The sequence below is a fragment of the Punica granatum genome, chromosome 7 (assembly GCF_007655135.1).
Source record: "Punica granatum isolate Tunisia-2019 chromosome 7, ASM765513v2, whole genome shotgun sequence".
Taxonomy (NCBI): domain Eukaryota; kingdom Viridiplantae; phylum Streptophyta; class Magnoliopsida; order Myrtales; family Lythraceae; genus Punica; species Punica granatum.
Genome location: NC_045133.1, coordinates 6,728,190 through 6,751,263, shown reverse-complemented (window position 1 = coordinate 6,751,263; position 23,074 = coordinate 6,728,190). Strand labels below are relative to the sequence as shown.

Below are 23,074 nucleotides of genomic sequence, written 5' to 3'. Positions count from 1 at the left end.
TAAAATTTAAATGTTAACAATGAATTTGCGTATTATTCTTTGAATTTTGATGAAATTAATTAGTTAAATTCGTTGCGCGACAAAACACTGTATGCTTTCCCGCTCACAGCGGGGTGTAGGAACCGAGGCGCTCCCGACGAGACGAAGTTACAATTCAAATCACAAGCAAGTACAACCGGCTCCGTAATTACCGAACGTCTTGAGGGTAATCATGGAAAAACGAAAAGACGAGATCCTTCTAGGATATTCTAACCATTAATTTCTCATTTTCTCTAGCACCGTCCAATTCCAGATTTCCATTTACAGCCGTAAGATCAAGCCATTTGACACCCCAACGGTCAAGATCAGCCCTCCTCAAAATATTTTCCCTTAATTAAAAATCTCTAAAAAAGAAATCCCACTAATTTCCTATATAAACCCCGGCCATCCTGCCCCCGTCCCGCACACCAACTCAAACCTAAAATATATAGCAAATCCATCGGCATTGTCCTCTGTCGTACCCTGTGTTCCTTCGCATTCTCAGTTCTCAGCATTTCAAGCTTCAACAGACCAAACATGGCTCCTGATCTCACCAACGCCACCATTGCCACCAAGCCCAACGCCATTGTCACAAGCCCACCGACCCGAGCCTATGTCACGTTCCTGGCCGGGAATGGGGACTACGTGAAGGGTGTGGTGGGGCTGATGAAGGGCCTCAGGAAGGTGGGGAGCAAGTACCCCCTCGTGGTGGCGGTCCTCCCGGACGTGCCCGAGGAGCACCGCCAGATCCTCGTGGACCAGGGTTGCATCGTTCGGGAGATCGAACCGGTTTACCCGCCCGAGAACCAGACCCAATTCGCCATGGCCTACTATGTCATCAACTACTCCAAGCTACGAATCTGGGAGGTACGTATTGTATCCAAATTAATTTTTCATCCGTTTTTGATGTATTTGTTTTCGAAAATAGATCATTTTCGTTTCTTATAGTAATTTTTCTTTTTATTCGATTGCAGTTTGTGGAATATGACAAGATGATCTACCTAGATGGTGACATCCAAGTCTACGACAACATCGACCACCTCTTCGACCTCCCAGACGGCCACTTCTACGCCGTGATGGACTGCTTCTGTGAGAAGACGTGGTCCCACACTCCCCAGTACAAGATCGGGTACTGCCAGCAGTGCCCCGACCGGGTCCAGTGGCCCGAGGCCGAGCTGGGCCCACGGCCCGCCCTCTACTTCAATGCGCGCATGTTCGTGTTCGAGCCAAGCCTCCCGACCTACCATGACCTCCTTAAGACCCTCAAGATCACCCCTCCCACGCCCTTTGCGGAGCAGGACTTCCTCAACATGTACTTCCGGGACATCTACCGTCCGATACCCCCGATCTACAACCTCGTGCTAGCCATGTTGTGGAGGCACCCTGAGAATGTGGACCTCGATAAGGTCAAGGTCGTGCACTACTGTGCTGCGGGTTCGAAGCCGTGGAGGTACACCGGAAAGGAGGCGAACATGGACCGAGAAGACATTAAGATGCTCGTGAAGAAGTGGTGGGACATCTATGACGACGAGTCATTGGACTACAAGAACAATGTAGCACCAGCGGAGAGTAATGAGCCCGTGGACCTGCAGCCGTTCCTGGCGGCCATGTCGAAGGCTGGAGCCATTAATTACATATCCGCCCCGTCGGCCGCTTAGTTCATCAGGTTCTGGCCTGGTTCTTCCCACAGCCATAGAAGAACATAAATCAACCATATTGTACATTAGGTTGCCGGTTCCTTCGGATGGGATTCTTTTTCCCCCGAACTTGGAGGAGGAGGAGAAATACTTTTTTTTTTTTTTTTTTTTTTTTTTAGTTTTGTGATTTTTCACTCGATGTAAGTCGTCTTAACGATAGTACAATACAAGTTTACATTATATTATCTTAGTATCAGAGGTGGCTACTTTTGTGAAGGGATAAATTTCTGAGATGAACATATAGATAAAACTCACTTCTCACAATTACATATTTAAAAAAGATTTTTTTTTCAAAGTAAGGGAAGATCGATTATTAATAGTTCCTACACTCTCTATGACAGATACCTTTTTTTTTCCCCGAAATTAAGAATCTTAATCTTATGTTAATTCGAGTGGTTGAGACTTTTTAAGAATTTCACTGAATCGAATTTCACTGACACTCTTAGCAATTGCCATTTTGCCATTTGCCAATAAGAGTCCTAGCAATTAAGGCGATATGTTTTTATTTTTAAAAAAATTTCGCTTCGAATTAGCCTATAATAATAATAATAATATATTATTATTATTATTATTATTATGATTATTAAAGCTTGTCCCTTCTTCAATGCAGGGAGCTTCAATAGACGAAGGCCAGTAGACTGGATTTTCCTATCTACGGGCCGCCCGATTTCTTGTTTTGATATACTAGTGGATCTATACATATTTTGCACGCGAAAATTATTTTTCTTTTCCCTGAATAAATACGAAAACTTGTCCCTACTCTGAGGGCTTCAATGCAGAAGGCGAGTAGACTGGATTTTAATTCCTATTCGAGCGGGCCATGAAATTTCCTTTTTTCAGTTAGTACATCTACAGGGACGTTGTACCTGAAAAATTTTCTTGATCGAGCTGCAAAACATAATTTTTGTGTCTGAAACAGAAAACCGGTCAATAACATGGATACAATTGAGTATAAATGGTTCCTAAACACGCACAGAAAAGCTTTGTCTTCAATTTTTTTCCTTGAATTAGCCAACAACATAAATATATGTAAATTCCACGCACATTCCTGTGATTTCGTGAAATGCTAGCAATTTTACTTTTACACCACCTCCTTTTTTAGAATGTGACATTCGTGCTCACCCAAAAAAAAAGAAAAAAATGACAGTTATCACCCATGTTTTTATTGTTTTGGCGCTAACTTAGCATTATGTGGGCCTCAAACTGACGTAAAGTACCCCTAATGTTTTGATTTATTTTCAAAAATAAAATGAATACATTTGTGAAATTCCTTAATACAATTGTGAAATTCCTAAATTCACAATCAGATTTCAGTTTTATTGAGAATTTTGAAATTCCTGAATACATTTGTTAGTTGGGTTTTCCTATTTAACACGTACGTAATGAATTCTGATATTCCAAATTTTCAAAATCACAAATCTAAAAAGACATTGATGTGCGGCCACAAAAAAAATATTCCAGATTGATGTTTGGTAATAACAAAAGGAGGATGACAAGAGTTGCCTCATTGATCAGGTAAGATCAGAAATGAGGCAGATTTTTTCACTCATACCTTGATTTATGTGGTTACTATAAGTGGATAACATTGAGGGCATATTTGGTTCACGGATTGTTCGGGCCAGTTTATTTGTTATTTCTCATTTTTTTATCTCTATTTTTTCCTCCCTTTCTAAATTTATTTCTCCATAGAAAGATATAAAGATATGTTTACTAATGTTAAAGTTAGAATATCGTAATTCATAATAAATCAATCACTAATTTAATATTGGAGCTAAAATCTTTGTGGAAATAAATGACAATTGACAAATATAAGAAAAAAAAATCATAAATTAAAAATTAGAAAGAGAAGGAGTTGACTAATGAAGAAAGTTGAGAAATTTTAAAAAGAGCCTTTCGAATTTTTAAAATTCTCTTAGAAAAATCATTTGATTTCTATATAAGTAAACATATTTTTTTGCAGCTCTATATTTTTTAGAAAATTTTCTTAGAAGATTGAAAAATTCTCTAAAAGTAAACAAGCTATTCGATTTTGAGAATTCCATTAATAATCTACCCTTACCACAGTTAGGGGTAATCTTCGAGCTCGTGAAGCCCGATTCAGGCTTTACCCGGACCCCTCCCTCTCTTGGTGAGAAAATCTTTCCCGTCGAAATATTCTCAGCTGGAAAGTCTTTGTTTAAGTTGACACTTGTCAACTTCATTTTTTTTTCATTTTAATTTTTAACACATATATACACTATTCATATATTTGTTTTTTAATCATAATAGTAAAATAAAAAATATTTATGTTTTTAATTCATTATATTATCAACAAGAACTTATAATTATTAAAAAGGCAAACATTTTTAGAGTAAAATAATTATTTTTTAAGAAAATGTTATTGAATCGCAAAATAACATTATTAAGTTTTAAAAGTATAATTTATGATTTATTATGAGCATTTATAATTTTAATTCTAATTATTTTACTTATATTTTAAATTGATTGCGTGAGGGCATTATCGTAAATGACAGATTTATACAATCGAGCCATTTCTCTTACCAAATACTAAGAAATTACATTTCAAAGAACTTTCGCAGTAATACGACGTGCTTACTAAACATAATATTTTAATATTCCTAGAATCCTGAAAATACTGAATTTATTTTCTCAACAATTTAACATCCAATGTAATTTACCAATACTCAAATCAAATACGCATTATTGGGGAATAAAGCGTTAACTACTTTTAGGAAGATTCAAAGGAAAATTCATTTTAGTGGATGAACTGTGGAAGAGACAAAGGAATATCTCATTATCTTTTTTCTTTTTCTTTTTTTTTTTCTGTTGTCATTTTCGAATATTTAAGGGACCTAAAAACACCCAGGGAATAAAAAACAAAAGAACAAAAAATATGGCGGCACGGGATGTTTTATTTATATTTTTGGTTGAAAAGGAGTACTCTTACGTGTTAAATCTCCGTTTTAATAATATATATTTATAAGAATTAAATTATCAGATATCGTATTAGTATGTACTAATACGGTGAATACCATATAAGGTTACATAGAAAATTTTGAAAGATAATAGGAGATATACATTTGCTAACTTCCAATTTTTGGTTGTATTTAAGATTTACAAATAGGATATATCTTCTTCACCCATGATAAATTAATAGAAAATATTTTATTGTTCTATCGTGTATTAGTTCAAACGGTTCGCTACTTGTTCCCTTTAATTATAGTATTGTAAAATGAATACAATTTATATCTAGAGAGTTTTACCCTTTTAGTGGACTAATTTGGTTCGAACTGAATTAGTTTAAATCTATTAGACTTCTGTATACAAGAGCGTATGTTGAAAAATATATTCTATTATTCCTTCTCTGGTCATTCCAAAATCTTTTTTCACCTATATAGCAATGTCATCTTTCTTGGAAAGGTATATTCCATTCCTACCCTGTCAATTCATTTGCATTTAATTGCTTTTGGGGGTTGTCCAACTTTGAAAAGAAACCGTATTTTGAAGCGGAAGCACAAAGCTTCATTAAGTATCCACTAAATATCATTATCCCTTTGCAAACGGGTCTTTTCTAGGACCAACTGCCAACTCCAGAGCTGGTCTCTTCGTTTGGGTTAGGTGGTGACAGAGGGGATAGACTCATAAGACTTTCAAATGGAGTAGAGCAGAGTTGCTATCAATTTAATAAAATCATAAATAAATAAATAAATAAATAGATAAATAATATGATTTTTTTGGGTGAAAATATGATTTTACTTGACATGGAAAGGTAATTCTGTTAACAAAGTTTACTTCAAAAAAAATAATAAGAAAGAAAGAAAAAAGATAAGGAATGAGCTCATAACCATAACTGTGCTCCGGATAAAGAGGAATTGTTGAAGTGTCACAAGCTCTCGCCGGATAATTTAGAAGTTTCATATTTCATTTTCATTAATAAGACTACCTATATCTCTTTATTTTACTATTTTTTTTCTCAATTTTCTTGTACTAGGCGTATGAAACTCTTTTATAACCAAAAATAATTTCTTATTGTAAATCTAGAAATCCCTCGATATGATGCTAGAAAAGAAGATTCTTACGTCCATAAAATGAAATGTGAGGGTGGATGCCCTGTACCGTGGACAGCAACATTTTACATATTTTTTCCGTGTAAAACAATGTCTACCAAAAGAGGCTTATGCAAGACGGTTTATCTATGATACAGCACTTCACTGGGTCTGAAGTTGTCAGCTGAAGCCATCGTCCAAGATTGTACTAAACTCGATCAAATTGAATAAACAACGCTCTATTTCGCTCTATTCAACGAAAACTGAGGAAACATGATTTTCCATGGATTGATTCAAAGGTTGGTACTTGATTTTTTCCCTCTTTTTTGGGGTTTAAGATTGGTAGGTGATTTGTTTGCTTAAGAGGGCAGAGGTCAAAATAATATTTCTGATTTTGATGTGCATCATTTGATATTCGAGAATCTAATAGCTTTTGACTAATTTAGATATGATGAGTTGATTCATTGAGGAGTAAACCTTTCATAATAGTGAAATTTCTCTATTTACAATATTCGAATTCGAAGTTTTAAAAGAATAAATATCGAATTATTTGAATAGTTATATCTTGGTGTCAAAATATTTATTTATCTTCAATAAACTTTCCCACGATCTTAACTCCCACTTCGGCCATCCGCCATAAGTTAGGGAGCGGGGGCCCATGTTGGACCAACTAACCAAACCGGATCAGAAGAGCCTAGAAGAATCCCATTCCGCCACGTGTCTCCGCGTGGCCCCGATCATTAGATTCTCTACACTTGGACCTTTCTGCAGGAAGTGTAGATCATAGAAGAGGACACGTAATTAGATGCTCGTGGGACCCACCGCTAGCACCTGAGGGGAAACGTTGGATATAGAAAAGAGCCCTTTTACGTGTGTGGCCATGCAGAGTGGGCCATGGAATCTAACGTGGTAGAATCTCAGCAGCCCAGAGATGCTCGACTACTCACACCCGGGACTACACCAACGCTGTCCTGACAGACGTGTCGTGATGCGCCACGTGTCCCCCAAACCACTCCGTCACCGGATTTCTTGGGGCTTCCTTGTCGAGGTTCGTTGCACATGACCGGGAGAGATAATTTCCTTTCGTGTTTTGGCGGCTGTCGTTGGACGGTGGGGTAGAAGATCAATTGCTTAAACAGGTTCTTTTGGGCAGGGAATAATCGTCTGCTCGTGGCTATCTTGATCTCTTTTTGATGGATAAAAAGGGGCTGGGAGCCATCGGCCTAGCTGCTCCTGCAGAATTTAACCATACAAACTAGAATCCAGTCGTAAAATATTCGACTCTGGTCGTAGTCACACCACGACCCAAGAGTTTTGCCCATCGGTGATTCCAAATAAACTTATGAGAATCACCAATCGTTCCCAAGTCCATGGTCCAATTGCTATTTTTCAGTGAGTATTTTAGTATTCAAAAGGCTAATAGATTCCGACAATTAGGTTGATCCATTAAGAGAGTAAAACTCTTATAATAAGGATTTTTTTCATTCACAAAATTCGAATCCGAAAGCTTGTTTAAAAGCAAAATGTATTGAACCGCTTGAATGAATCTATACTGGCAGTCAAATTGCTAATTACCACAAATGGATTCAACAATAAATAGAAAGATTTATTTTTCCCTTATTTTTTTGTAAGTCTTCAATAATGAGATTTGAACTGCTAATTCGGAATTTGAAATATCGATACGTTATCAATTGAGTAACAATCTCGTTGGTCTCTAGCTATCTTATTAGATCAACCTGCGCATAAAATAGTGATTGCCCATTCATTGGCTAAGGTAAGGGAAAGGATCACATGGACAAACGCTATGGACAACCAGTTGGAGGTCTTAGAAAGTTATAGTCAGCATTCTTGGATCCGCTCTCTCAGATGAAGTAAATCTTTTTTTTTTTAATCATAATATCTGAAAGTTCAAAAGGTCCCGATAAATCCAATTCGAATTGAATTTGATCGGCTCGTTAAGGGATGTGATTCTTTCAATCAAGAATTTTCTCAATTTATAAGATTCAAACCGAAAACCTTACTTATACGAAATAAACGTCGAATCTCTTGAGCAAATCCTTCTTGATTAAATCTTCCTCTTTGATTTCAGGGAAGGAACATACATAATGAATTATCTTCAGCGGAAAAAAAAGAAAGCCCGGCACATACTGCATGGAAGAGAACCACATAATATAATGATCAGCCATCTAAGTTTAATTAGTTAACAGAAATTGAAGTAACAGAAATGCAGTTTTAGCTTCTGAACAAATCGATGCATCTTACTATATCTTTAGATGTGTTTACCTATAGAAAACATCGACTGATGGGCTGCATAAACAAACAAGATAATCTTAATTAGCTGCGAGAGTACAAAATAAGGAAAGCCTGAATCTCTCTACAACCAAGCAAATTTTTTTTTTTTTTTTGGATTTCCAGTCTTGGTGGTACCGTATGGATCAATATACGTGCATTTCAACTAATTCAATTCTTTAGGCGAGTCAAAGTTATCTGTTTCCACTCGGCCTAGGGGATTTACAAGGATAATTTTGGGGCCTAAACTCAATCGACATTCGAATCTTCGTGGATAGTATAAGATACTATAGATAGAATTACCAAATTAAATCCTTCGAGGTTTGTTATGTCATTGATAATGGTCAATTCACAGGTTAAACTCGGTGCGTGATAACATATCATATGCTTTTCCACTTCATAAAATTCCTGTAAGCTTAACAAAATAAAATTGAAAATCTAAGACGCGAGTTGTGGTGCCGCAACCCGTGAGAATCAAAACATCCTCTTTCTCCCACTTGCATTATCTCCATATCAGAGTCTCGGGAGCAGAAATACCCTCTGCTCGTGCGGGAGATGCAACAAAACTGGGCGTGCAGCCGCGTAATTACAGTAACCTTTGAGGGTAGTTCTGGAAAAAAGGAAAAACAAAGATCCATCCAAATCCAGGATATTCTCTCAGCATCGAAATGAAAGTATCTCATTTTCTCATTCGCCCAGAAAATGAATATTTCTTGCTTTATCTTGCGCCGTCCAAAATTCATTGAGAACCCCATCCACTGCCATCATCAGATCAAGGCCACAGGATGCACCAACGGTCAAGATACTCCTTGGGAACGCCGTCGTTTGTGGCCACGGAAGGCATTTGTTCTCTCTGGAGGATACCTTAGCACTCGCAAAGCTCTCTTAGACATGAAGCCCGATAAGGCCCCCGGTTCGGATGGCTTTCAAGCAGTGTTTTATCAACACAATTGGAAAGCAGTGGGTCCGTCGGTGTACTGCTTTATACGTTATATTTCTTAGGGCAAAACGTCCATCTCTTTAGTGAATGATACACTTATTGTTCTTATTCCAAAGGTGGATCATCCGGAGACATTACATCATTTTTGTCCCATTAGCTTATGCCATGTGGCTTATAAGATTGTTACAAAGCTTATTGCAAATCGACTTCAGGGGTTCATGGCTGACTTAGTTTCTCCAGATTAAGAAGTTTTGTTCTAGGAAGGCACATCCAAGATAATATTGTTAGTGCGCAGGAATTAGTGCATACTATGAGCCGTCTCAAAAAATGGTAAGAAGTTTATGTCGATCGAAATTGATCTCAAGAAGGCCTATGACAGACTTCGATAGTCATTTATAGCGGAAACCTTGGAATTTGCAGAATTGCCTCCTAATTTAAGGAGAATTATAATGGAATGCATTACTACCACGACTATGAGGGTGCTATGGAATGGTGAATCTACAAAGGAGTTTTGAATATGTCGTGGTATTCGACAGGGTTGTCCTTTCTCCCTATATTTTGTGCTTTGTATGGAGAGACTTGCAAATCTTATCAACGAGGCGATCCATTATGGTCTATGGATTCCAATAAAGGCAGGATGTCATGGCCCAGCCATACCGCATTTGATGTTCGCTGATGACTTACTTCTTTTTACGGAAACTTTGGGGGACCAGATGATGAGAATTCAGGGTGCTCTAGATTGGTTTTGTCAGACATCGGGGCAGAAAGTCAGTGGTCCTAAGTCTTTGGTATTCTTTTCTAATTCTGTACCTCAAGAATACAGGGAGCAGATCTTGCAAGTGTGAGGTTTCACAGCTGCCATTTCGATTGGCCGGTACTTAGGTGTGCCTATCGTTCATGGGAGGGTTGGTAGGGAACATTTTCAGCATGTTCTGAACAGAGTTCGAGCACGACTCTCAGGATGGTCTGCTTGAACACTTTCCATGGCTGGTCGGGTAACATTGACTTAGCCGGTCTTACAAGCCATTCCAACGTTTAAGATGCATACCATGAAGTTGTCGGCTTCGATTCACAGAGTTATTGACAGTTTGTGTCATAATTTTATATGGGGACATATAGCTGAATGCAGAAAGATCCACCTTGTTTGATGGGATACCGTTACTCAACTTCGCAATTGTGGTGGCTTGGGGCTTTGGAGAATTGAGGAGTTTAACGGCGCATTACTTGCTAAGCTTGGATGGGGCTATCTTACATGCCTTAGTGACCTGTGGGTTCGGGTACTTCCAAATAAATATCGTCATCATGAAGGAGAGGATTTCCAGCTTCTGCTCTCTTCTTCTGATTCTTGGTTATGGAAGGGTATTTTCAGGGCTTGGAACAGGGTCTCTCATGGTGCATCCTGTGCAGTTGGTCGTGGGGATACAGTGCATTTTTGGGAGGACAACTGGGTTCCCAGGGGAGGAGCGCTATTACACCGAGCTTTAGGGCCTGTTCATCCTCAGTTATGAAACATAACAGTGCATCAATTTGTTCGTGCTGATGGGTCTTGGAGTTGGGACACTTTCAGTAACTTATTAGATAATTATACGCTGTTGTAGCTGGCTTCGATCCGTGCCCCACAGCAAACTACACGTCTGTTCGCCTGTTTTGGTCAAGAGAAAATTCAGGACTCTTCTCTGCTAGATCAGCTTATTTTCTGTTGGTGCAGGAGGACAACATGAAACTAATCCTATATGGAAGTATGTCTGGAAATGGTCGGGTCCTCAAAGAATCTGACAATTTCTTTGGTTAGTCTCCCATAATAGGTGACTAACAACTGAGTACCGTACTCGAATTCATCTTGCTAGGACGGATAGGTGCTCTTTTTTTGCGGGTCAGGTGGAAATTTCTTTACATGTTGTTCGAGACTGTGTGGTGGCAAGAGACGTGGTCACGGTTTGTTCCTCAGCATTTGCAGCCTTGTTTCTTTTCACAAGACTCGGGGCATTGGCTATTATCCAATCTGCAAGAGACATGGGTTGTTTTGAAGACTGCTAGCTCCTTTGCTAAAGCGAATGATGCATCGATCACTTCCCCCAAGAGGCATCGGGAATAAAGGTGGATAAAATGGAAGCAGCCATTGAATGGGGATGCCAAACTCAATATTGATGGTGCTTCTTTGAGTAACCCGGGTTGTGCCGGCACTGGTGGCTTATTGTACGATGAAGATGGTCTTTGGTTATTTGGTTATGTTCGAATATTGGCATAACTTCCGCTGTAGTGGCTGAGCTCTGGGGTGTTCTCGCGGGTATGGAGTATGCTTGGTAGTATGGCTATCGGAAGATTAAGTAGAAGTGGATTCGTAAGCTTATTCTCAGTAGGGACCCAAGTGTCCCCCATTTATCTGTGCTGGTGGATCCTATTCAAAACTTGTTCGATCCTGATTGGATTATTGTATTGCATCATTTCTATAGGAAAGGTAACTCTTGTGCGGATTGAATGGCGAGAAGGGCTCTGCAGATGCCCCTTGATCTTCATTTCTTTTGGCATCCACTATCTGCGTTGGAACCGCTGTTTTTCGGTGATATCGTTGGGACTTTCATACCCTGCTTTTATTATTCATAATTTTTCTTTTCTTTTCTTTTGTAGTGGACTTAGGACCGCTTCACTATCGAAGGAAAAAAAAATAGTCCAAAAAATTTTCCTATATAAACCCCCGCCACCCTCCCCCCCTCAAACTCACACCAAAAATCCTCAGACACCTTCAGGCAAAACTAGCAAAGGGATCGACATTGTCCTCGGTCTTCCTTTCTTTTCACCTTCTCAGCCTTTCAAACTTCAACAATTAACTGACCAAAGATGGCCCCTGACCTAACCAACGCAGCCACTGCCACCAAGCCCACCGCCATCGTCGCTAGTCCACCAACCCGTGCCTATGTCACGTTCCTTGCCGGGAACGGGGACTATGTGAAGGGGGTGGTGGGGCTGATGAAGGGCATAAGGAAAGTGGGGAGCAAGTACCCCCTCGTGGTGGCAATCCTGCCGGATGTGCCCGAGGAGCACCGCCAGATTCTCGTGGACCAGGGTTGCATCGTTCGGGAGATCGAGCCGGTTTACCCTCCCGAGAACCAGACCCAGTTCGCCATGGCCTATTATGTCATCAACTACTCCAAGCTCCGAATCTGGGAGGTATGTTTGCATATTTCAAATTCTTCTTTCATGTGTTTATTGTTTACAATATAATATAGAAAATTTTCATTCTTAATTTTTCTTTCGATTTGGTTGCAGTTCGTGGAGTATGAAAAGATGATATACCTAGACGGCGACATCCAAGTCTACGAGAACATCGACCACCTATTCGACCTCCCCGATGGCCAGTTCTACGCCGTGATGGACTGCTTCTGCGAGAAGACCTGGTCCCACACCCCACAGTACCGGATTGGGTACTGCCAGCAGTGCCCGGACAAGGTCCAGTGGCCAGGGGCCGAGCTGGGACCGCCCCCTGCCCTCTACTTCAATGCCGGCATGTTCGTGTACCATCCAAGCCTTGCTACATACGACGACCTCCTCAAGACCGTCAAGGTCACCCCTCCAACGCCCTTCGCGGAGCAGGACTTCCTCAACATGTACTTCAGGGACATCTACCGTCCGATCCCCCCTATTTACAACCTCGTGCTAGCCATGTTGTGGAGGCACCCTGAGAATATTGACCTCGATAAGGTCAAGGTCGTGCACTACTGTGCTGCCGGTTCAAAGCCATGGAGGTATACCGGAAAGGAGATGAACATGGACCGCGAAGACATTAAGATGCTTGTGAAGAAGTGGTGGGACGTCTACGAGGACGAGTCCTTGGACTACAAGAACTACGTAGCACCTGCAGTAGAGATCGAGCCCATGAACTTGCAGCCATTCTTGGAGGCCATGTCGGAGGCTGGTGCCATTAATTACGCAACCGCCCCATCGGCTGCTTAGTTCGTAAAGGTGGCAGATCCCGAAGATGAACGAAGTATGTACTAAATCATATTTATGTTGGATTGCTTTGATCCTCCGGACGGAATTTTTTTCCGTAGGAGTTGGAGGGGAAAGCAAGAGCATGTTTTTGTTTTTCAATTTTTATGTTTTCTGCCTTGGGCTTTTGATGTAAAGGGTTTAAACAATATGACCCCTCAAAATATCTCGACGATATTAATACACTATATTACAATTAATATTTTTTTTTTTTGCTAACCCGGGGTATCCGGGCTTCGCCCGACTAATCCCCGAGACTCCGTGAACCCCCGGCGGCGCACGGAGCGGGTAATTACGCCAAAAGCGCTCCGATGGCCCCAAGGGGATTCGAACCCGGGTCTCGGTGCAAACTTGAGTGCACATTAATCACTAGGCCAAATCCCTTGGGGTTATATTACAATTAATATGGCAATACTGCGAAGATATAACTGCTACCATGCATGCATGCACATAGTTCACTCCAAAGATATAATATATGTGCTCATGTTAATCCATGCCACGCACGATGCTGGTAAATTAATCTTTTGTTTTTGTTTTTTTTCCCTTGTTCACTTTGTATGTCGATTTGCATTTTTTTTAATTAACCTTGGCACAAGCTTATAGTACGGTCTGCCCCACATGATATTTGGAAGGTTAATTATGGGCTCATTGTCTCGACTAATTTGAGTTTGAGTCGAATCGACTTAATAATGGGTAAAACCCTCCCGATCATGAATTTTCTTCATTAACAATACTGTTGTGCTCTCCTGATCGTGAAGTTTCTTCATTAACAATATTGTTGTGCTAGGAATTAAAAATCCCCTCCTGTGCAAAACTAACATGAAATTATCCAAGCGAAGAGATAAATAAAGAGATCAAGAAAATAACTTGGAAGCCTCCTCGTTGTGAAGAGTAAAACCATGGCCATAGTGCACCGGTAAATCTTCCACTATCAATCAATAAATATTTGAACTTGAAGCCTTATTTAGAGGAAAAAGGTACTGAACCATATGAATACGCAGGTAAAAGAGAGAATCTTAGGAAGAGGTGAAAAGAAAAGGTATTATTTGCAGTTGGATTCTTCTTTAACCTACCACCAATAAGTTATGGGTGCAACATCCAACCACGTACATCTCGTATTTGATAATTTTTATTCTTTTATCAGATTCGTGAATCTTTCTTATTATTAAAAAATATAATTGAAAGAAATTCAAGAGATATTATATAAAATTAACTTTAAGTTAATCGTTATTATTTTAAAAAGAATTGAAGGAATGATTATCTTTTGATCAATAAAATCCTTGGTAGTAGACATATTTGAAGAAAACAGTTGTATTAACTATTCCCCATTGTTCGCCTTTTCTCCAACAGTATAAACTAATCTTGTATTGTTCACTCCTTGGTCCTACGTGGTCTCTTGAGTACTTTCCCTTGGTTTGGTAAGACAAAATCATATAGGGCCAGACTTAATCGGAAGATTTGAGGTTTATGGGGCTAATGGTCGATTCTGAAGATTATGTTTGGTGTTAATCTGGTCCCATACTTCGCTTTACGGACACGAAATCCAAAGGTCTAAGCTTGAGGGAAATAAACATTTTTTTTTTCGGTAGATGGAAATAAACATTATTTAATATAAGATAGGAAAGTCATTTCATAAATACTTCCTAACAAAAAATAAATTAGATTATCATTTTTTGTTGCTCGTAATTGATTTGGTCCTCTCTTTCTTTGCAAGCCTTGAGAGAAGAGATGGTGAGAAATTGAAACAAAAGCGCCTTTGAGAGAAAATTCCCCCAAAACGGTGAAAATGGACTTACACTACCAAGTTTCTCCGATTTGTGTTTGTACTTTCCATGATTTTTTAGATTATAAAAAATTGGTTCAAGCAAGCTGCATCGAAGTGCGACTTTCCGCACTGGTATTGTATCCGAAAATTCTGAAAACCTTTATATCTAAACGAATGAAAGCATCGGGTACATAGGGTATCTAAACCCGCTCAAAAAATATTTTGTCCTCATTGCTTTTCGTTTTTCCTCAAATTGGCCAACAAAATAACATGCAGTCCTGTGGTTTGGTGAAATGTTAGACACCTTCTGTTTCTAAAATAGGATATATCACCCTTAATTATATTGACGTTTCAGCCGGCTCAGTATTATGTGGGCCTTTAAGACTGAAATGGTACCCCTGCTATTGTTAAATTATTTTGAAAAATAAATTAATATAAACCAATTAAAAAAAAAAAGAAAAAGAAGGGAGGAGGGCGGTTGGGGGATTGCGGTGTTTTTTTTTTTTGGGGGCCGAGGAAGGGACGTCTATCGCTGCCCGGCGCCCTCAAGAAACATACTTTCACGATAGTCTCGCGATTGTTACTTTCAAAATTATTTTATTGATATTATTTTTCCCTTTTTCGAAGAACAAAAAAAATATACTAATATAACTATTTTGTTTTATTAGGAGATATAAAATTAAAAAAATCTATGAGCACTATAAAATATATATATATATATATCCTATCTCCTTTTTTAAATTCGAATTTTCCCATACCTCTCACATCCGAATAATGCAAATGCAAAAATCGATCAGTTGATCAATTTCTTTGCCCCTTTTTTTCTCTCTTTTATATTTTCGTAAAAATTTGCCGTTTCTTTTGAGTTAAAATTCATTCGGATTGTAGCCTTATATTCTACGTGTATTATTTTTGGATCTTAATAAAGACTTACCACTTCTAATATTATTTTGCTGCCACAAATTTAGTGGTTCCTACTTTCAATCGATTTTTATTTTATGTTTTAATCTTTGTTGCTCTTTTGTCACGTTCTATATCATAACGTCAAAAATCGATAAAGATCTATGCTCTCACTACCACTCTAACCTGTAAAAACGCCAAAACTATGTTGAACTTTTGAACTGCATAAAGTGTTACATAATACACTTATTGTTTAATGTGAATATCAACTATATTTTATAATTTTTTCGATAATTATTCATAATACACAATGAAAAGCTATCCAATCTTACATCGGTACTTTCATTTACAAGATATATTTCGTGGCAATAAAAAACAATGCATGGCACTTAGTATTTTATATATGTATTATTGTCGTTGAGAATTATAATCTCACATGAAAAAAATGAAATAATAACCATGAGTTTATATGAGATTTGAGTATCAATATTTATCAGTTTAAACTTTTAAATGGATATAGACTCATGTCTGTATAAGTCCAATGAAAATTTAATATGATATCAGAGCGGGTTAAATTTTTGCGTGCCCACGTGGTCTCATACTATGTCGGCCTAATATCGAGAGCAGCCAAAAGAGCGCCTCATAATAGTCCCCTCTCGCTAGAACACGGAAGATGAGCTTGACTCGAGGTCAGTTATTGAAAGTAGGTGTTTAAGGACACGTAATAATGTGTACGCAGGAATAGACCACACGTTACATGTGAGGGTGAGTGTTGAGAATTATAATCCCATATAAAAAAATAAAAAAATAATCATAAATTTATATGATATTTGATTACCAATATTTATCAACTAAAATTTTTAAATTAATACGAACCTAAATTCGTATAAACTCAATAAAAATTTAATAATTACCACCCCGAATTACGTAATTCGGGAATAAAGTGTCTATGACCTTTTAGAAAGATACAGAGGAAAATTCATTTCGGGGGAGGAACTGTGAAAGAGACAGGAATATCCCATCGTCTTTTTTCTTTTCTTTGTTTTGTCTTTTAAGGGGAGAGTGCAGAAAGAACATTATACTCTCGCAATTATTGGTCGGTTTACATTATTTTAATAGTTATTTTATTGATATTATTTTCCTCAATTTTTGAAGAAAAAGATTATTTTGTCCACATATCTATTTTGTTTTACTACGAGATCTAAATTTAAAAAGTATATAAGTACTATAATATATATATATATTTATTTATTTATTTATTTATTATCTCCTTTTTGAAACTTGAATAAAGCTCTGCAGTTTAGGGGCTTAAAGGGGAGAGTGCGAATAAAATATCATACTCTCGTGTTACTCCCTCGATTATTATTCGTTTTACATTTCTTTAAAAATTTTAGTGATATTATTTTTTTCTATTTTGAATCATCAAAAAATTCACAAATATATCTATTTTGTTTTATTAAAAGATTTAAAATTAAAAATTTATGAACACTATAAAATATATATTTACTATTTCCTTTTGAAATTCAAATTTTCCCATACTTTCCACATCCGAATAATGCAAATGCAAAAATCGATCGGTTGATCGATTTCTTTGCCCTTGTGTTTTTCTCTCTTTTATATTTTCGTAAAAAATTTGCCATTTCTTTTGTGTTAAAATTCATTTAGATTGTAGCCTTAGATTCTATGTGTATTATTTTTCGATCTTAATAAAGATTTGCCACTTCTAATATTATTTTGCTGTCATAAATTTAGTGGTTCCTACTTTCAATCAATTTTGTATTTTATGCTTTAATCTTTGATGCTCTTTTGTCATATTCTATACCAAAACGCCAAAAATCGATAAAATTCTATGCTTGCACTACCACTCTAACATGTAAAAATACCAAAACTATGTTGAATTTTCGATCCGCATAGAGCGTTACATAATACACTTATTGTTTAATGTGAATATAGACTGTATTTTATAAATTTTCCCATAATTATTCAAAATACACAATGAAAAGTTATCCAGTCTTACATCAGTACTTTCATTTGCAAGATATATTTCATGGCAATCGAAAACTATGCGTAGCACTTAGTATTATATATATATATATATATATATATATATATTATTGTCACCCCGAACTAGCTAGTTCGGGAATAAAGTGTCTATCACCTTTTAGAAAGATACGAGGGAAAATTCATTTTGGTGGAGGAACTGTGAAAGAGACAGAGGAATATCCCATCGTCTTTTTGCTTTTGTTTGTTTTGTCTTTTTTAGATATACGAGATTGAAAAGATCAAACCATATTCTGAAGCTTATAGCACAAATATTCACTAATCATCCACTAAATATCATTATCCCTTTGCAAAGAGTCTTTTCTAGGACTAACTGCCAAAATAAGATATTTCGGTTAGATGGTGATGGTGCGGATAGGCTCATAAAATTTTCAAATGGAAGAGAGCTGAGTCACTAGCAATTTACCAAAATCAATATAATTTTAGGTGAACGTAGAAAGGTGATCTCTGTTAACAAAACTTAAATAAATATAAAATAAAAACTTGAAGATAAGCAATAAAATAGTTGGAAAAAAAATCTTCCAAACAGCTGTGGTGAGTAGTGTAGCCTTAATTTTAAAAATTTCAGATTTGATTCTCATCAGTATAATTATTTATACTTTATAATTTATTTATTTAGTTTTTTGGCCAACTATACTCTTTTATGTTTAGCGTTTCTTTTCTATTTTCTTATACTAGACTCTTAGGTCTTTTTTGTAACCGAAACAGTCCTCCCTGCTTGCACACTCATAAATAAGAATTAAATAAAAGCAATATAAGACAGCCATTACAAATTATATATAAGCATAAGTCATAGTTGGACGGTCAATATCATGCTAGAAAAGAAGATCCTAACGTGCGTCCATAAAATAAAATGTGAGGCTGGATACTCTATGTGCCATGGACGGCAACATTAATATTTACATATTTTTTTTCTGTATAAATAATGTCAACTTAAGAGGTTTATCCATGACACTTGAGTCATATCCGCAATTGTTAGCTGAAGCAGTGGTCCAAGATTTTATAAACACAATCAAATTGAACTAACAATTTAACAATGTTCTGTTTAACCAAGACCAAGCATCAAAGAGGGAGTTTGGAGCACAGTAATACGTGTTTTCATATAGTAATTAAGAGGTTTCTGGTCAAATACAAGTAGTGAAATTATCCGTATCTTTTAGTTAGTTATTATAATTTTTATTTCATTAATTTAACTCTTACGGTCTCCTTAATTAAAAAAAAAAAACTGAGCAAACCTGATTTTGCCGTGGCCGGTGGATTAATTCAAACTCGATCATATTGATTTTCTTTTTCCCCATTTTTTAAATGGTAGTAGATATGTTTGCTTAAGAGGGCCTGAGGTCAGTGTCTTATGATCTTGACTCCCACTTCAGTCATCCGCCATAGATGAAGGAGTGTGGGCCCATGTTGGACCAACTAACAAAACCAGATCAGAAGGGCCAAGAGAAGAATCCCATTCCGCCACGTGTCACCGCGTGGTCCCCATCATTTGATTCGTTACACTTGGACTTCTGTAGCTGGAGGTATAGACCACAGATGTGGACACGTAATAAGCCACTTGCTGGACCCACCGAAAGCACCTGAGGGGAAAGGCTTTAATGTAGAAAAGCGACTTTCTACGTGTGGGGTGTGGCCATGCAGAGTGGGGCCATGGAATCTACGTGGTAGAATCTCAGCAGCCCACCGATGCATGACTTCTCACAGGGACTAAACCAACACTACGACACCCACCGCGACCTGCTGAAATTAGGATCGACTTAGCATCAATGAAAATAACGTGAAAAAGAAAAAAAAAATTTACACATAAGTTATTCGTAATAAAATTGATTTACGGTCAAAATGAAAACTCGGCCGCGACTTATTATAGAAATAAAAAATGGAATGGAGTATAAAACAAATGTGATTTTCACTCACTAAAACATACTCCACTCACAACATACTCCACTCACAAGGTACTCTGCCGCACTTTTTCATTAAATCTCTCTATACATACGAACGCGCGCATATATATATATATATATATATATATATATATGATCTTGATTCCCTATTGACATAATATTCTCAATATTTTCGCTATATGTAATATCCTAAAATACAATATTTCGAAGATAATACCAAACCCAGAGATAGAATTTGATTTTAGAAATGGGAAAGGTCAAATTCATGTCACAACTAAAGAGAAAAAAGGGTGTTATATGTCATTATAAGCCAATTATTTATTGACCCTGTAACTGCCGTATCTAAAACATTTAGTGACAAGTTGAGACAAAATTAATTTTTTTGACAGAACCAAGTAGTCTGTCTCACGTCAGAGAAATCAATCAAACCTCCAACACAATTAATTCTACACGAGACTACGGGAGACTCGAACCCTTGGTATAACATCACCTTTATTCATTGTAAATACTCCTTATTTGTCTGAATTTGCGACTATTATTATTATTATTATTATTATTATTAGATAATTTGTATATTCTAAACAAATCACTATTTTTTATATTTTTAATTTATTTAAAAATGTAACCTATGGAAAATATATTTATTCCAGTCAATTTTATATGATAAAATATTTTCTTAAGAAAAACTTTTGATAACCTTTCTTTTGAAATTCTATTAGAAAAGAGAAAAGAAAGACAAGAGGAAAAAATTGAAAATAAAAAGAATAAAAATAAGGAATTACACATTTCTTTTTTTTGGTAGAAAAATTATATGAGACATTGCTCTCGCAATTACAAGAGATCGAGTATTAAAGGTTATTCTCTCTCCTAATGAGTGTGCATCCTGGGGCTCGAACTCGTGTTCTTCTCCTTACGAGGTTAGAACTGCTTACCACTCAATCAACACTTTGTTGGTGGAATTAAACATTTCTTTATTCTTAACTCGTAGAGTTTTTTTAAACTCAATTTAGGAACTCTATATTAATCTCTATACATTGATACACTTTAAAAAGCATATAAATTTATTTGTATTTTCCAAATTTTAACTAGATTATTTTCATCTTTCAAATTAATAAAAAACGTCTTTTAGGTTAATTATATTAGAAACAAATAATATATCTTATTGAGACACATTTCTAGTTGTCCTTAAAAGTAAAACCTGTTGGATTGATCATATAGGGCATCGTTTGTTTTTAAGTAATAATTCAGTTTTATCCGACTCAACTTTATTCTTCTCCATATTTAACAATATAATCATTACTTACTGTTTTTTCTTTTTCTTACATTTGATAATAATTTATCATACTTTTTCATAACTGTTTTTATAATTAATAATAATAAATTTTTTATTTACTGCCACATCTATCTATACATATGTATATATATATTATTACATTTTAATATATTTTGTCAACACTTACAATCATTACACAAATCAAGTTGAATTAGATCACTAATCCAACTCGAACCAAACGGAAGCTAATTGCCTTTAATTTCTATCTCTATAGATCATTTATGATATAGTGTAATTTTGCATACTTTTTTTAAATTATTTTTATAATCAATTTTTTAATAATAAATTTACTATCTACTTTCAAATCTACGCAAACATATATATATATATATATATTATCATACTTTAATATATCTTGTCAATACTTGCAATCATTACACAAATCAAGTTGAGTTAAATCACTAATCCAACTCGAACCAAATGCAAGCTAATTGCCTTTAATTTCTATCTCATACGAAAATTCACGCTATGCGTGAAATTTTAATAAAAGAGAACGCCATATGTGCAATGTTATCGTGATAGACGTGTAGCGACGCGCCACTTGTCCCCAACGATTCCGTCACCATCGTTACCCAATTTCTAGGGGCTTTCTAGTCGAGGTTAGTTGCATGACTGGAGGGATTATTTCCTTTCGTGTTTTGTCGGCGGTCGTTGGGCGGCGGTGCGTGGGCAGTCAATCAATTACTTAAACAACTTCCTGGGCTCTAATTCAGCAAAATAATAATAATAATAATAATAATAATAATAATAATAATAATAAAATAAATAAATAAATTCCTGGGCAGGGATTAATAGTCTGCTTCTTAAGATAATCTGCACCCCGCTACAATAGTCAAATCAGGGCTGTTGGAACGCAACAATCGTGAAATCATGACTGTTGAACGGAAGAGTATTTAGTGAGTAATTATACAGTCACGTGATTGTGTGAAATTCAATCAATTATAATTTCATCTTTTATATTTGTCAATTGTTTATAAAATTTTATATAGTCATGTGGTTGTATAGTACTCATTGAATATATTCTTTGCTAGAATGATGTGGATATATAAACATCTGTTCATCTCTGGCTATCTCGATCTAGTTATATCACCTTATTTGGTCATATTGCACGTAAAATTGTTATTGACATATCATTGGCTAAGGTAACGAAAGGATCACGACAAATGCTACATGTACAACCAGATTTTTTTTCCTTATAAAAAAAGATTATCCATGTAAGTTTAATCAATACATTTCTATGTAAGCGGAAGGCACTTTTAACATATGAACAAATTGAGAAAAGGGTGTATCGTAATGCTTATTCTCTTACTTGATAATTAAAAGATTTCTTGTTTAATTTTCATGACAGGATTATCATGTTTTTATATTAGATATTAAAGATTTCTAATTTATATACAAAATTAATATACCTTTTTTATAATCGAAAAAAAATTCTGAAAAAATTTGGATGAAATTCACCTATAATTTTTTTTCTTAACTTAGAACCTAAAATAAAAAAACTTATGAACAAATTGACGCATTTTACCATATCTCCGAATGGGATTGACTTAAAATTTTTTTATACTTATAACCTAACTAGGTATAAAATCGACTGACGTTATAAATGAAAAAAATAACCTTGAGAGAAAACAGATGCGGAGAGCTTTGCGGTATGTGGTCAGGTGGTAATTAATTTACACGCACTTCGATTAAATCCAATTCTTTGGGCGAGTCAATGACATCCGTTTCCACTCGGCCTATGGAACTGTCAAGAATAATTTTGCAGCATGAGTTTAAGTAACATTCGAATCTTGGTGGATAGTGTAAAACACTTCAAATACAACTACCAAGTTAAATCTCTTGAGATTTATTTTTACAGTTACTCGAGATTTATTACGTAATTGACAATGGTCGATTCGCATGTTAAATTCGGTGTGCGACGACAACACACTGTATGCTTTTTCACTCCATTAAATTAGATTATCCCCAGAGCAGTGTCTCAGGAGCACAAATAGCCCCGACTCGTGTGGGAGATACTACTCAACCGGGCGTGCGGCTCCATAAGTATCGTTACTTTTGAGGGTAATTCTGGAAAATCATAATAACTTCGGGATATTCTCATCTCATTGGATTAATTTCTCGCTCTATCTTGCACCGT

The 23,074-nt window shown here is 36.4% G+C and overlaps 2 protein-coding genes across 2 annotated transcripts; both read left to right on the top strand.

The window, feature by feature from the left end:
- Positions 1-449: 449 nt before the first annotated feature.
- Positions 450-1,909, top strand: LOC116212981 (galactinol synthase 1-like). The gene is made up of 2 exons (XM_031547763.1): positions 450-885; positions 993-1,909. The coding sequence occupies exons 1-2, from the start codon at positions 556-558 to the stop codon at positions 1,674-1,676; spliced, it is 1,014 nt and encodes a 337-aa protein (XP_031403623.1). The 5' UTR covers positions 450-555; the 3' UTR covers positions 1,677-1,909.
- Positions 1,910-11,703: 9,794 nt separating this feature from the next.
- LOC116212679 (galactinol synthase 1-like) lies at positions 11,704-13,179 on the top strand. Its single transcript, XM_031547321.1, has 2 exons — positions 11,704-12,158; positions 12,258-13,179. Exons 1-2 carry the CDS (start codon positions 11,829-11,831, stop codon positions 12,939-12,941), a joined length of 1,014 nt encoding a protein of 337 aa, XP_031403181.1. The 5' UTR covers positions 11,704-11,828; the 3' UTR covers positions 12,942-13,179.
- The last annotated feature ends 9,895 nt before the right edge of the window (positions 13,180-23,074 follow it).

Bases quoted from the DNA above. Each gene is read 5' to 3' on its own strand.
- LOC116212981 (XM_031547763.1), top strand. From the start codon at position 556: ATGGCTCCTGATCTCACCAACGCCACCATTGCCACCAAGCCCAACGCC. The intron at 886-992 runs GTACGTATTGTA...ATTCGATTGCAG, and splicing joins CCAAGCTACGAATCTGGGAG to TTTGTGGAATATGACAAGAT.
- LOC116212679 (XM_031547321.1), top strand. From the start codon at position 11,829: ATGGCCCCTGACCTAACCAACGCAGCCACTGCCACCAAGCCCACCGCC. The intron at 12,159-12,257 runs GTATGTTTGCAT...ATTTGGTTGCAG, and splicing joins CCAAGCTCCGAATCTGGGAG to TTCGTGGAGTATGAAAAGAT.